The sequence below is a fragment of the Trachurus japonicus genome, chromosome 3 (genome assembly GCF_045865225.1).
Source record: "Trachurus japonicus isolate A0001 chromosome 3, Traja_1.0".
NCBI lineage: Eukaryota > Metazoa > Chordata > Actinopteri > Carangiformes > Carangidae > Trachurus > Trachurus japonicus.
This window is the reverse complement of record NC_140909.1, coordinates 14,752,732-14,768,089: the sequence shown is the minus strand read 5'-3', so window position 1 is coordinate 14,768,089 and position 15,358 is coordinate 14,752,732. Positions and strand designations below refer to the sequence as shown.

General features: G+C 39.5%; 1 protein-coding gene across 2 annotated transcripts in view; it reads right to left on the bottom strand.

Annotated features, from left to right (window-relative positions):
- The window catches only part of tspan15 (tetraspanin 15), a 28,753-nt gene extending 14,147 nt beyond the window's left edge, over positions 1-14,606 (bottom strand). The window contains exons 1-4 of one of the 2 annotated variants that reach the window (XM_085763470.1): positions 14,401-14,606; positions 5,504-5,689; positions 4,044-4,118; positions 597-692 (exon numbers count right to left, since the gene is read on the bottom strand). In XM_085763470.1, the coding sequence (XP_085619596.1) occupies positions 597-692; positions 4,044-4,118; positions 5,504-5,689; positions 14,401-14,490 (447 nt within the window). In that variant the 5' untranslated portion in view covers positions 14,491-14,606. The remainder of the gene's footprint in view (positions 1-596; positions 693-4,043; positions 4,119-5,503; positions 5,690-14,400) is intronic. The other variant, XM_085763462.1, reaches the window with a different exon arrangement.
- Between the last annotated feature and the right edge of the window lie 752 nt (positions 14,607-15,358).

Genomic DNA, 15,358 nt, shown 5'->3' with positions numbered 1-15,358 from the left:
GTTTGTTGCAGGCTGCTTGTGAATCTCAATGGGTGATCGTTCTCCTGCCCCCTGACACAGCATCCCAGTGTGCTTGACAAAAGTTGGTAATGAGATTTGAGCTTCAGGCAGCTTGATGTACTCCGGGAGCAGGTGCACTGTGTTGGCTCGGAAATGCTCTCTCATTATTTTGGACATGACTTGCTGTGATCATCCTAGTTCACTCGTGGATCTTTAATCAGCTGTCTGAGCTGCGTTCACTGCCTGTGCATGATATCATATCTAAAAAGCAAATACATACCTTTCAGTTATGTCTTTTGCAGACAGGCAACATTTGATTGAAACTTATTGTGTGACCAATATATATAGTATATGTGGACATGTATTGACATTATGATGTGTAAATTCTACGTGCCGCTGCTGACCTTTTTGTGTGTGTTTTATGTTGTATTTGAACATGGATTGTATTGTATAGGACATAAATTGCATTGATACACTGCAAATATGTTGAATGGACCCCAGGAAGAATAGCTTTGGCATTGCCATAGCTAATAGGGATCCGAATAAATCAAATCAAATCAAAGGCATGTTGCTCAGTGTGAGTGACGTGAGTTTACCTTCTTCTGAACAAAGTCCATGATGTTTTTGAAGTCCAGGTCGTCATAGTAGTTCACTATTCCTCTTCGGATGTTCTTGTTCAGTAACTCCACCGTCTGTATGGATGAAAATAACCAAAACAGTTTCGGGTGTGTTAACGATAATGGAGGGTTGTCATGATGTGACCATGTTGCTTTTGTCAGCGACACAGCTGATCTACCATTACTGTGTCAGAGAGACAGGCAGCTCTGGAGAGGAAATGCTGTGATTAGTCAAGGTGACTGATCCAATGAACTGGAATATTAAAATATGACAGTCTGACAGCTCACATCTGTCAGTCACAATCTGGTGCAGTGGGGTCAAATTAGGTTAATGTATCAATCTATGCACAGACTGAGAATACATATTTGAAATTTGTGACTCCATTAAAAGTCCACACATAAAGTGCTTTTCATTGAATGTTTTCATTAAGCGAGTCGTTCATTTATTCCACTAATTTGTCATTGTGGCTGTCAAGGCATTCATGACCAAGACACATTTCCCTGAGCGGGACAATAAAGTTTATCGTATTGTATCGTATCGTAATTTCACTCCTGTTTCTGTTGTATTACCTTCATTTATAGTTTATTAGGCTTCGGGCTTTTTTCCCTCATTCAAGCCCATTGATGCTCCGTCATGTCTCTCTTGTTTCCACCAATAATAATAATAATGAACTGAGACCACTACCCTCACGAGAGTCAGAGATTAAGGGGACTGAGCTTTTCATTTAATTTGTTTTCGTCCCCCTCAGAATATCACGTCCTCACAGTGAATCTTTAGGGCCAAGGCAGCAACGTTTAAACTGCATTACAATGAGCAGATTTATAGATTTGGAGTTTGTCCACTGAGGCATTTCACTCTGAGAAAGACGACACTGGACCATTATTAAAGAGCTCACTATTAGCTCACACAGCATTACCATTTTAAACATGTCATTCATGGAGACAGCAGCGAAAATCCATCTTTGTAAAAATATACTTATACAGCTAAAATCTTATTAATACTGTATGCATCCATTTCTCATTCACAGCCAAATTATTTAAATCTCAATGTAAATGAGATGACAGTAAGATGAAAAAATGACACATGAATAGCTGGGACTTAATTGTATTTAAAATAAAACTGCTGTTAATATATGAAATATGAAATGTAAAAACATAATGTAGATAATTCAGCTTTTCAATGCATTACATGGCAGTGCTGGAAAAGTTAATCAAAGACAGGCCATTATTGTGTTCAAAGTCACTGTCATGTAAATTAGATGATTGAAGAGTATTAAAAAGACACAAACTCAGAAACTCAAGCTGGTCCCCACAGAGCCACATTAAAACATTCATGAATGAGAGAGCGTTTTATCAAGAAAGCTGATGTAATGAATATCTCAATCGAGGACCCTCAATATCAAACCACTCCGCCTCGATGAATCATGGGCACATTAGCAGTAATCCTTTATCAGTGTCTCTAAAATGAAAGCCTCAGTTCTCAAGGTGCAAACCTCACAAAGACATTCATTTTTGAATTTCAACATGTTTTCCGGTTTCCAAAATGCTGAATATATGTAAATGACATAACAAGAATGACATGAGGCGTATTAATGCCTCACATGCCGTCACATGATCGTCAGGTAAATGAGATTGAAATAAAACCAAAACAAGGCAGAGCTCATGATGACATGATGAATCTACTTTGGATTACTTGTACACTGGCTTGACCACAAAGTGTATTTTGGTCACTAAATGCAAAGGCAGGACAGTTTTATTCCTATTCCTATTCATATTATACACATTTTTATTTGCATACAGTAGGCACAGTAGGCTACATATAATAAACACATGATACCGCATAAAACAATCAATCTAATGAATTTGGACAAAAAATGTAAAATAGGGAGTTTTAAGTCAGTTCTCTAGATTGCTCAAAATTAATTTTCATAAGGCTTGTTGCACTAATGTTTATACCATGCACAAACATGGTCTGAGCCTGTGGTGTGGTCGTCATTGTGGGTTTCCAGTGTCAGCATGGTAACGGTGTGGTTTACTCTGAGGAAGTTCACCTAAACTGAAACAACCTCTGGCCTCCTGCAGTTTTGCATCCTTCAATTTACTGTTTCTGTTACCATTTCTGCATTTTAATATTTAAACTGAAACTCCCATGGGAAAAAAAACACCCTAAAACACACAGAAAAATGTCTGGATGCTTTCAGTTACCAGAGACCGAACACCGTCACTAAACCTGATGGCTTAAGATTCGCTCTCTGCAGCCGTCTCTCAATAAAGAATGATTTTGTGTGCATTGATGGCAGCTTGAGATCAGTTCATTATAACAGCCGCAGCAAATGAAATGTTCACTTGCGCAATGGGGGTTTGTTGGGAGATGGTCCGGACTCCTGGGCTGGTTTCCTCAGTGGTGGAGAAAACACAGCATTTTAAATCACCCACCTGCAGTGAACCACTGAACAACAAGAATTGATGGAGCTCATTGGATTAATTTAAATTAATTATTATCTAATTAACAAAAAAACAATTAATAACCCCCAGTGTTTACATGTTGTATTTCCTTTTCTTCCTCTGTCTTAACACAAAGTGCTGCTCATGATCACAAACAGAAGCTGCTTGCTGTGGCCATGACTGCATAAAAACAAATGATCATGCTGTTTTAGTATGCACCGCAACATACTGTAAATGGATGTCATTGTAAGAAGCTAAATGAGATTTTTAAAAAAAGAGAGCACAAGAAAGAAAGAGAGAATCCGGGTAAGGATTAGGAGTGACTGAGAGAAACAGACAAAAGTGAGATTTATACAGAAAACACAAAAACCGGTCAAGGAAGCAGAACGTGCCATCAGCACAGTGATATCACCACAAACGATAATCCTATCTGCTTTATAAAGAGATCAATTCTGATTATACTGCCCCAGTACATTTCCTGGGTAGAAATGTAAGCAAATAAGGTTTGGGTGTGTTAGTGAAGCCTTTGGATAAGATACTAAACCACTTGCATGGTTTAGTTCATGGTTTGTCCACAATATGCCATTTGGTGACAATTGGTTTTGAAAAATTAGAGTTACAATGGCATTAACATTTTCTTTAACTTGGTGTATCCAACTATATGTGCTATTTTATAATGTACAGTAATGTAAGTTTTCATATTTTTACAGTGCTGGGTGGGTGCACACCAGTGATACAGTACTAATACAGTACCCAACCTTTTCAGCTTTGTTTTTTGTTTTTAGTCATCTCCTGATGATCAACAGCTGGCAAATATCAGTTCACTGATGTATAAAGCTTTGGTTGTTATCGCATTGCTCTGCTGTAAAGATGAACAGCATGTGTAGTATATAAATAAAACTGACTTGACTTAAAACATCTCTGACAAATGCTCCGGTGGGAAAGTTGAACAGATTCTTGATCAGAACCTAAACAGCTCACCTGGTTGCGAAACACCAGCGCCAAGATCCCTCCCAGCAGCTCCAGAAACAGACACAGTGCCAGAGTGTACATGAACTGTGATCAAACAGACAACAGAGAAGAGGCATTACATACTTACAGATGTGGACATTAATAATTTATAACTTACTACTGGACACAATGTTAGATTGGCACTGAGTTACACGCTGCAACCATACACCCATCAAGGTTTTTAATGGAAACACAATGTACACTACACCTGCTTGTTGACCGGTGTGTTTGGTGGCAGCGTGAGTGCAGTGCATGAAATCATGCAGATGCAGGTCAAGAGCTTAGTTTATGTTCACATCAAGCGCCCAGAGTGAGGAAAAAATGTGATCTCAGTGACTTCGACTGTGGCGTGATTGTTGGTGCCAGACAGGCTGGTTTGAGTTTTTCTCAAACTGATGATCTCCTGGGATTTTCACACATAACAGTCTGCAGATATTCTACTCAGAAAGGCGTGAAAAAAAACAAACAAACAAACACACACACAGAGACAGTGAGCAGCAGTTCTGTGGATGGAAAACTCCTCTCTGAAGAGAGCGGTCAGCGGAGAATGGTTGGACTGGCTGGAGCTGACGGAAAGGTTACAGTTTCTCAGATATCCATTCATTACAAACGTGGTCGGCAGAAATACATCCCAGAATGAACAAAACACCCAACTTGGAGGTGGATGAGCTACAATAACAGAGGATTAGAAATCTGAGGCTGCAGTGGCCACAGGCTCACAAACACTGGACAGATGGAGACTGGCAAAACAGCCGGTTTGATGCATCTGGATTCATGCTGAGACTGGAAAGAGTATGGTCAAAATTTAGCATTGATGGCACGAGTCAATGGACCCACCGTTAACAGTCTAGGCCGCTGCTGGTGGTACAGTATAATGGTGTGAAGGATGTTTTTTGTACATTTTAGGTCCATTAATACCAATAAATAATGGTTTAACTGCCATAATCTCTGTCTGAGTGTTGTTGCTGACCATGTGCATCCCTCTGTTGCCACAGGTTACCATCTTCTAGTAGCCGTTTTCAGCATCATAATGCACCATGTCACAAAGTAAGGGTCAAACTGGTTTCATGAACTTGAAATTGAGTTCACTGTACAGCAGTGGCCTCTCCAGTCACCAGATCGAAATTAGCAGCATGAAAGTGGAAATGAAAAATCTGCAGAAATGATGATGGACCAGAGTCTCATGGTAGTGTCTCTACTGTAGCACCCTGTGGTATCAGTGCCACAAAGATCCAAGGACATGTACAGATTTTATAGCTTTTGAACTGATTCACTGGTACAAATGAGTGGAAGTATTGTTCTTTTAGTGCACAATTATGCCAGCAAAACAAAGAAAAAACAAAGACTTAATAGAATATTTACAGACTTTCTGAATCCTTTCAGGTATTTTAATGTTTTAAAAAAAATCGTCCTGTAAGGGAAAAACTCACCACTTTCAATAGAGTCAGATTATCCCTGAGAGAAGCCAGGACTCCAATGAATGAAACAATAAACATGATGATTCCCAGGACGATGAGGATTATAGCTGGGGCCAGAAACATCCCCTCCAGGGTCTTGTAGCGTTGTCTCTCCACCTCAGCATAGATGCCAATGGCCAGGATAAATCCACCAATTAACTGGAAACACAAAGGACAGGTAGATAGCATGGGTTAGTCATCAACTTGAACATAATAGAAATTTCATTCTGAATTCAGATTTCATATAAATTAAGCAGCGTTAAATATGACTAAAAGATGAAAACACGAAGGGGGCCAAAGACAAACACTCAAAATTGTTTCCACACACATACAGACATAATCTTCAAATCCCTTACTGATTCTACTCAGTGAGCTAAAATAACTAATACAGTATATATGAGCCAGAAGCACATGCTTATTTACTGCTATATGGCTACTGCGACCATTATGAGTAAGATATGATATGACCAGGAAGTGTTGAATAATGGAAAACATGTTAATCTTGTTGCCTAACTGGAATAAATAATGCAATTATTGTGTCATGTGAAGAATACTGTTTAGTTTATATATGTCATTACTCACTGGCAGATTAATACATTCATTATAATTTTGTTGTATACAATTAAAATAAAGCCACTTCAGAACATGCAACAGGGTTCATACAAGCATGGACAATGTATATATACGATCTGTTGGAGGGTTATGGTGCTTACCACAGACTCCAATTAGATGTGAAGTGGTATATAGCGAGACTCAAAGATTATTCCCTCTGTTGTAGCACTCAGCCAATGAGGTACTTGTTCTGTTTGTCTTAATCTTACTTTGGTAAATTGCTAACACATGCTACATGCTGGGGTAATGTAAATGTTCAGCTGACATACTTATCATGAGTCAATTTTCATGGTGAGAAGTCTCCAAATCTATCACAGCAAGCAAGAAAAGCCACTTGTGTATGCATGTGCTTCAAGGGAATTATACTAATTATAATCTGCATTTTCACCAGACTGAAGTGGACTGCAGTCACAGACAATTCAGTGTTGTTATTGTAAATGACAGCTTTCTTTAATTAGGTTCTCTGAAGCACTTCAGCTGGGGATACAGTGAATCTACTGAGAACAATCAGTGTGTCTGAAGTACACACACACAATCACACATGCTCTCTGCATTTTAGCCTTGCTGGCCTTCTCTCACTCAATTACTCCAACATAATTCGATCATCAATTCAGAACTGACTTTAGGATTTTGAAAAACTATCATTGCTGTGAAGCCGATAATCAGTCTAGACTGTGAACAGAAACACACAACCACACACTCCGTCTCTATATCACCGTCTTTGTGATACTTTCTCTTTCAGTCCTCAGGTTTTAGGATTTCAGGCATCTAGCCAACTGTTCTTCTGCACCGATTACTTATCTTGGTCAGGTTTCTAAAAGGCAGGATTTTATCAGATGAGAGATGGCCACATACACTCTTTATCACTGTATCACAGAATCACAGACTGATGACCGCAGACTGAGACTCAGGACATTCCTCCTGTGAGCGCATTGATTCAGACACTAAAGCATATCTCTAGTTCAGAGACTTTACACAGACTCTGCAGGCTGAAGCTTTTGTAAACCATAAAAACAAGACTAGATAATTATGCTGCTCACATAAATTCTATAATGATATTCACATTTTCTTGTTCTCTTGTTCCAACTGTAGCATACACCGACAAACTTTCTGAGTGGTTTCAAACAACCATTACTGGTTGCTGATTGTAGCCTTACGTGTCTAACATATGCAAACAGGTCAGCCACAACAGATTCCTCCATTTGATAAGGGTGCTTAAGAAGACTGGGCTGCATGGTGGGACATTCACTTTATGGCCAATTTGCCCCTTCTTTAAAAGGTCAATTAAATGAACAAACCTTCTAGTAAATGTAATGATGTTTCACACTGATCTGGTTAACACTGACAAGAGTTTAGACAACCCTGAGCTCATTGCACAACAGACAGAAGTTGATCAATAAGTTGATCGTGTTAATGATTTTAACACCATCTTCTCTGAGGATAAAAGCCTATAATCCACATACTGTGTCCCTAAAAAAATACACAGCAGCCTTCTGGTTCCAGGTCTTTACTCGTCTCATTAAAGCCACTACAAGGAACTTTCATTTTGTGTTGATTTTGCTGACCCCTTTGGACAAAAGCAGTAGTGTTTTGCTGAAATGAAGAATGCATTTCCCATGAGCTCTAGCGCGTATTGTCGAAAAGACACTTATCTGGCTCGTGCGTCAGGGCTCCAGACTACCTAGCGCGTGCTGTCTCCGGTCTGAGTGCCGCAAATCGTTTCGTCCGTGGACCGACCCGACCACTGCCTCCCGGTTGCACTATTACCGATGGGCTCATTTGCTGTTGTGGGTCACACAGAGACATTAGCAGAAACAAGAGACTTTAGCATATCCAGTTAAAAGTTCCTTGTAGGGGCTTTAATGTAGGGGCAAACTGGGCTATTCCCACATGGATGAAAAATGCTTTGGTAATGCACATTTTAAAATCCGGGGGTCACTGAAGAGATTAGCAACTACAGACCAATTAGTCTTCTTCAGGAGAAGACTGTCTCAGAACGACTGCTCGATTACATGGACACAAACCATTATCTGCCCCAGATATAACCACTGCAGAGTCAGACATTTGTTTAATATTAGAAAATATCTGACAGTCTCATGATAAAGGGAAATGTAGTAGGCACAGTGGTCCTGGATTTTATAACGACATTTCACACCATAAATAAGAACAAATCATTTCAAAACTCTCAATTGTCAATTTATCAAACCGGTCTCTGACTCTTATTTAAAAAGGTCACAAACAATGTGTTGACAAAAAGTCTGTTTATAACAAAACTGAAACAGGAAACCACCATGGGACTGACTTTACTCAAGTTTGATTTTCTGTAGCTAATGTACTCTATGTTACTATTAAATATGTGTCTGATATTGTTTTGCTGTGCTCACTTTACCTTATTTTCATGCCACTAATCTAGTTTACTGCAGCTATGTTGCTACTGAATGTCTTTTACTAAATCTTGCTGTAATCAGTTTACTTCTCCACAAACGCTCCTCTATTGAGACAAGTTTTACAAATTAGCATCCACAATAAACACCATGACACTTGCATCACATAGACATTTTCAGTTTATCTGTGTCTATACTCTATATGTCCCCATCAATAAACCATAAATAAGAAATACTGATGATGATAATAATTCTGACGCAGACACAGTTGCTGGAAAGTGACAGTAAGGAGGCACTGAGCAGGATTTAATGCAGTATTTTCTCAATTTGATGCTCAGCTGATCACTGCGGAAAGTGTCAAAATTGAAATAAAGCAGTGAATAGACAAAAAATATATAAGATAAGAGTTGAATACTGCCTACGAGAATTCAAGAACACATTCATATACAGTATGACTACTCTAAGAGGCTTAGGAGCTGACGTATTATCTGGTAAAAAGAAAAAAAATTCAGGGGACTGTAGGAAATATATAGATATCAACAACACTGAATGAGAAAAGTCTGTTCTTTCAGTGTGCTCAGAAGAAAATCTAAAATTAAAAAGGCTCTTTGTACAGATTGAATGACTGCCAAGTAGCACATGGGCACATGCAGCCCTGTAATGTGAGCAGGCCATGATGTAATAACCTGCCAAACACCAGTGACCCATTTATCCTGACATCAATTACCTTGATGTCTTTTATGTACTCACCAAAGTGTCAGTGAATGTGCCTACACATTACCTGTACGCTGCCGAAAACAATAAACAAACACAATGCAGTGGTTCCCCAATACAGTAAAGTTATGCTGCACAAGGCATCGGAGGAAAAGCTTTTGATTTAAAGAAAAACGTATTACAACTTGGTTTGTTTTTGCAGCACAGACCAGACAACTTTACAAGACACAATTGAATCACTTAAAACACTTTCCAGTGGAAAGTCGATTGCATTTTGTTTGTCTTCACATTTCACACTTGCTTGTTGGTGGTTATTACTCTCCACACCAGCAGTCACTCAACAAAACACACACACACACACACATACACTCACATACTGTACATAGTGTGTGTGTTTAAATGTTGAAGTGAAACAGCTTATTCTTTGACACATTTTCTGCTAATTGCTGCCAGCCTCCTCACAATCTATCTTCAGCCTTTCCAAATTACAATGAACATCATGTCAGAGTAAAGGAGCAGAGGGGGAAGCAAAGAAAGGCAAGAAAATTAGTGCTCATCTCTGAGCTCTGAAGGTCAGATCACTGTTTACATTCGACCACAATGTCTTCTCCTTACATGTCCCTGCTTGCTCTCTGTTATGGTATCTTGCTGCTGGCTGGTCGCCCACCCACTTAATACAGTACTCACTCCCATCCAGCTGAGAGCATTTTAAAACAGAGAAACTCTTAATTTCTGGCAAACAATCAAATATGTCAACATCTATGAGTGATCATCTTTACAGTCGTGATGGTTTGTGAATCACTCACGGTTCATGCAAACAAATCCTGACTAAAATATCCATGATAATATAATCACACATGCAGTACTGCATTTACCCCGCAGCAGACGACTCAGTGACAATATCAGAGCTTCAGTCCACGTTGAAGTTGGATAATGAAACCTGTTACACTCTGCTAAAACTACTTAATGGAAACGTGTGGCTAAAACTCATGGTTTTGAAACCAGGATGGATGCTGCAAGCCTCACAGCCACTAAAAGGCCACAGCCAGCACAGTAGCCATGAGAGGCTGAAGACCTTTGTTCTGGTTTCACATCGGCAAGTTAATAAAACTGTTCAATGTATTTTCAAAATTGTGCAGTAGTGGGTTTTACACAAAAAATTATATAAGAGATTATATTGTCTTGTGTGCTGGACTATGATTTATACATGATTTTCACAAAGCAAAGAGGAACATTTTTATTTGATAGGTGTGTGATGCCAGTAAAGGTTGCTGGTATATAGAGGATTGATTGAAATGATTCCAGTAAGGCGCACAGTCCCAAATCACAATGCAATTAAAACTGCTAAGAGGTCACAAGTCAAAGACTGATATTACACTGGTTAGTCCCAATGTCTGTGTGTGTTATCTGTATGAGCCAGTGTTAAATAAACCTTCTGTGAGTAAATAAAAGTTAAAAGCAGATAAACTCATACAGCAGAACAAAGTGAAACGAACAAAACGTTCAGAGCTGGAATCACAGTTCGGATGGTTATCTTTAAAAAGAAAATAAAACTTCAGTTGTTTTAGTATTAGTCTAAGATAAAACTGACAGGAACAAACTGATTGTGAAAGAACAACATAGGCAATCATAACTGCCAACTGAAAAAGGTATTAAATAGTGACCTTTGTTTAGCAAATCCACTGTTTGGAATAACAATTAATCTCAGAGCAGCTTTAAAAGACTGTAAAACACCCTTTTGTGTTCTCATACACATGAATTTGTTTTGGTTTTGGTTTTAGTCTTTCTCAGCCATGACAAACACTGATCCAACACAATAAAACTGAATGGATAAAGGTCACATCATGGGGGCATATTGTCCCTTCATGACTTCATAAATCATTTTCAAAATAAGCAGGAAATAACTCACCATCTCCTGTACATTGTTCCTGAAACTTACCGTATGCTACAGTATGTTTTGCTTGGCTGTCAACAACCTCTCTGCCACACGGATGTCCTGTCCTCTGGGACACCGAGACAATGTGAAGAACAGGTCACTAAACTAAAACCAAGACATACAGTATATTCCCTCAATCATCTTTATACATACTCAAGTCCAGATGAGTTTTATAAGAAAGCAAAAGTCTGAAGGTCTGAGGTCAAAAACATCCCATAAACTTCCCACTAAATCACTACTAGAATATTCAGCCAATGCTGCCAGTAAATCACTATCGTAATCCATAAATCTATCAGCATTTGTTGTTTCCACTATTACAAGAAATGTGGATGCGTCACTGAGAGCACCGGCGTGCAGTCAGCTAAAAATAAGGCCCTCACACCTGTCTCATGATACATTTTGGCAGAATCTCTGTTGGTGCCCATTATAATACATGAGTACCACTTCAAGCGCTCAGCCTGGGAACATTAGCTGCTCTATACGTTTTCCTAGAGGATGTGATAATGTGACCAAAACAGCTCTTTGTTCCTGGCAGTTATCACACTGAGCCATATTCTTCAGGAACAGAGCATTGTGAGAATATCTCTTTAGTGCGACTGAATCAACGAGCTGTGGGAGCAAAGTAAATATAACTTGTTAATCTGTTTCACCCCCTTCTATCAAGACAGCATTCATTCCCCATAATACACCCATTACCCACTCCTTTGCTTCCCCCTGTCGCACCATCCCACTCTTTCTCTCCCTCCCCGTGCATGAATAAACGTTTCAGAAAAAGTGATTCTCTTCGTTTGCACCAAGTGTCTCAATCAGCCATCTGTCTGCACAAATACACAATCTGTCATTTCGTCCATGACAGGGAGCGGTTGCCTGGTTTGGCGTGGCTGCACTAAATCTTTATTCTTAAAAACACTGGCATACTGTGACTGTGAGCCATCAGAGTGACGGTTTTTAGGAAGATAAAAGTTATTTCAATGGATTTGCTAAAACAAATGGTGATTTAAACAACTGTCTGTGTGTATTTACACAAGTTCTTATCATTAAAGCGTTCCTTCCTTGTTATGACAGATCACAGCATCTAAGAATGTATTTAAGCACCAAGTCAGACAAGGACAAAGACTCAGATAATCATCGCTTGCAGCTGAATATGTGGCTCTTCGATCGCTGAGAGTTATCACTTTTTCCACTAAAATGATGAATGTTTTTAGTTTGCTTTTTATCCACTTACAGTTCATCTTGCAAGTGGGAGGACAAAGTGCTCTCCTGCCAGTTCTTCACTTCACTTGACGTCTCCACTGAAAACACTGTCTCAGAAATAAAAAGCAACCTCTCATTGCTGTGTAGGTGTTTGTATATATCTGTCACACACAGTCCTAATTCCTCTGTGAAGGCAGACACTGGATATTTATCCTAACTAACCACTGTGGCCTCTAATGATCCCCTTTGGTCCCTGTGCATCTGCCCACTGCCCCTGTGAGTAATCCAGACATGTGGAGGCAGCACACTGCCATCATCAGTTGTTCGTCATGAGGCCCATTCATACACTCAGTAACCTTCTGCTGTACATTTCACAAGCCGTGTATAAAATGTGTTTAATTAGTAAAGAACAATGTGATTGTACAAAACTAACAAAAAGTTAGGGATATTCAACTTCCGGGTGAAATTTATGGAAAATGTAAAAAGTTGATGCTACAGTGATATTATATCATGAAACTAGGGCATTTAAGTATAAGTATATAATGGTAATTTCTTCATTATAAACAATGTATTGAAAGAAAAGCTAACAACAGTGGTAGGTATACCACAACAAAAAAATGTCAATGTCTCAATAAGTTGTCATGTGGCCAAAGGACGTCCACTTCTCTGCCTTTCTGTGACTCTCCCAGTCTCTCTGTGTCACTGTTCAACCTGCTGATGACACTCGGTGACACTCTGTCATCTTGGTTTCATGATGTCAAAATGTGAACAGCGCAATGAATGGGACTGTTTCAATACAAATTGTCGCTGAACCAGAACATTTATTGGTGGATTCGTGGATCAGACACCTGTTGTGATTTTTGCTGTTGATCACCTTGTTAGACAACTGTTGACTACTGTTGTTGGACATGTATTCAAAAGTTTGAAAAGGTCAAATTAAGGTCACCTGTAATTACGCATTCTGAAATTTCAATCCGAAAGCTGAATATCCCTAACTTTTTGTGAGTTGTCGGTGTATGTCAAAAACAAAGCAACCAATTATACAGAAATGACAGGTTTGAACACTGAGACCAGAGACAGAAGACATGGTAATGAGTCTCAAATCAGTAGACTGTGGTGTACCTGTCAGACGCTAAGAAGCCAGTTCAAGTTTATAACCACACAGAGCTGTCTTCTCATAGCCTACCATTTGTTTTGTTTTTTAGGCTGCCTGTCTGTGTTGACTTCCTGTTGTTCAGCCACGCATCTCTTCCACTCCTGTGTGTTTGACTTAATAGTTTCCTATTGTGGTAAAAATAAGTATGAGTAGGCTACTGTCAATATCTGTGAAACCTTTAATAGGTCAACACCTAATTTCAACCATTTTATTATGTTAGTAAGTCTAAACAAATAAACCATTACTGGACCACCTTTCATCTGGAGCAGGTCATTTTTGTCCACTTATCATATTTTCATTTCCTCAAAACATTTTTTTTTCTGCTGATTTGTCATGTGGTGGCACGCACACATGATGCACGCACCACAGCAGGAGTCATCAAAACATACAGTTTATATGTCAAAGACTGGAACTGTTGCTCCTTTTCCTCCCCCTCTCTCTTTCTCTGTATTTACACAGCAGTTATCAGGCAGGTATGGCTACAGGGTAAAGGTGTACAGGGGGAGGGTGTGGCCACCTCGCAGCAGGCAGACGGTTGTGTTGTGTAATTCAACGTTGCAGAATATTAGAGTAGAGCAACAGGTAGACTACTGCAACACCTGTCGCTTCACAAATATGGAGCACAAACTCAAAGCTGTTATTAAACAATGGCACAGTTTTGACTCGGTTTCTCTCTCTCTCTCAGCAGGTCTACTCGTACTAGATTTCCCATGGAGCTGGGCAACACACGCTATCCCCGGCTGAAACACAGTCTACACACACACACACACACACACGCACCCTGTCCGTCAGTCTGTCCTCCTGCAGCCGGGTATGTCGGTCCAAACAAAACGCACGCTGCTGTTTAACGAAAGATAAACGCGCTGCTACTCACCCACCAACCGATGGCGTAGGAGAAGAGGAGGAATTTGAGGCAAATGTAGGAAAAGCTGTGACAGTATCGTATCTCCTCGTTGTTGGACATTGTGTCTCCCTGAAGACAGTTAACTTCGGCGGCTTCCTGCGCTGCTGTTGACACACACAACACTTCCGCGTTGTCCTCGTCACCACACCTGGAAGCGCGGAGCAGTGATGGATGGATGGACGGATGCGCGGTCGGATGGGAGGGATATGGACTGGGAGAGCGGGATAGGACGATTAGACCGTTTATTATTATCATAATCATTATTATTATTATTTATGTTTGTTATGTTTTGTTGAATTTATTTTGACATTCTGACCAATAAATCTCTACGTGGATTATCTCTCAAACATCTTGTGTTTAGGGGCGTTGCCAGGAATTATAATCCCTCTTTTCCTTTATTTAACCCAATGTGCAACCAAATACCCACCGTCCGGTATTTTCAGGAAGTGGCCTATCTTTTTGTCATTAAAATATTTTCTATTACTAATAATAGACCAGACAAGTATCAGGGGACACGAGTCTCAAATAGATGTAGTGAAGTAGGACAAAAACATTAAAAGCAGAGAGAAATTCAGGGTAAACTTTAAATAATCTGTTTTTTTAAGCATAGTGTTCTTGTAACAAATTTAGCCACCAAAAGTGTAACATTCATGGATTAAACAGTAAATTAAAATCATATAGCCTAGTTTATGATGAAAACATGTAATTTTGCCCCCTAGTGGTGAAGTGTGGTAAAGAGACACAGAATGTATGACCCAAAGAGGAGAGCAGCCAATGAATCCTCCTGAAAACTGAAAATAAGCACACAAACAGGATGAATGAAACATATGCAAAGCAGACTCCATACACATTACACGGCATTACACAGTTGCCGACGATTTGATCTCACTTTTATTGAAGCTCACATCTCAAATGATGCTGCCTGATA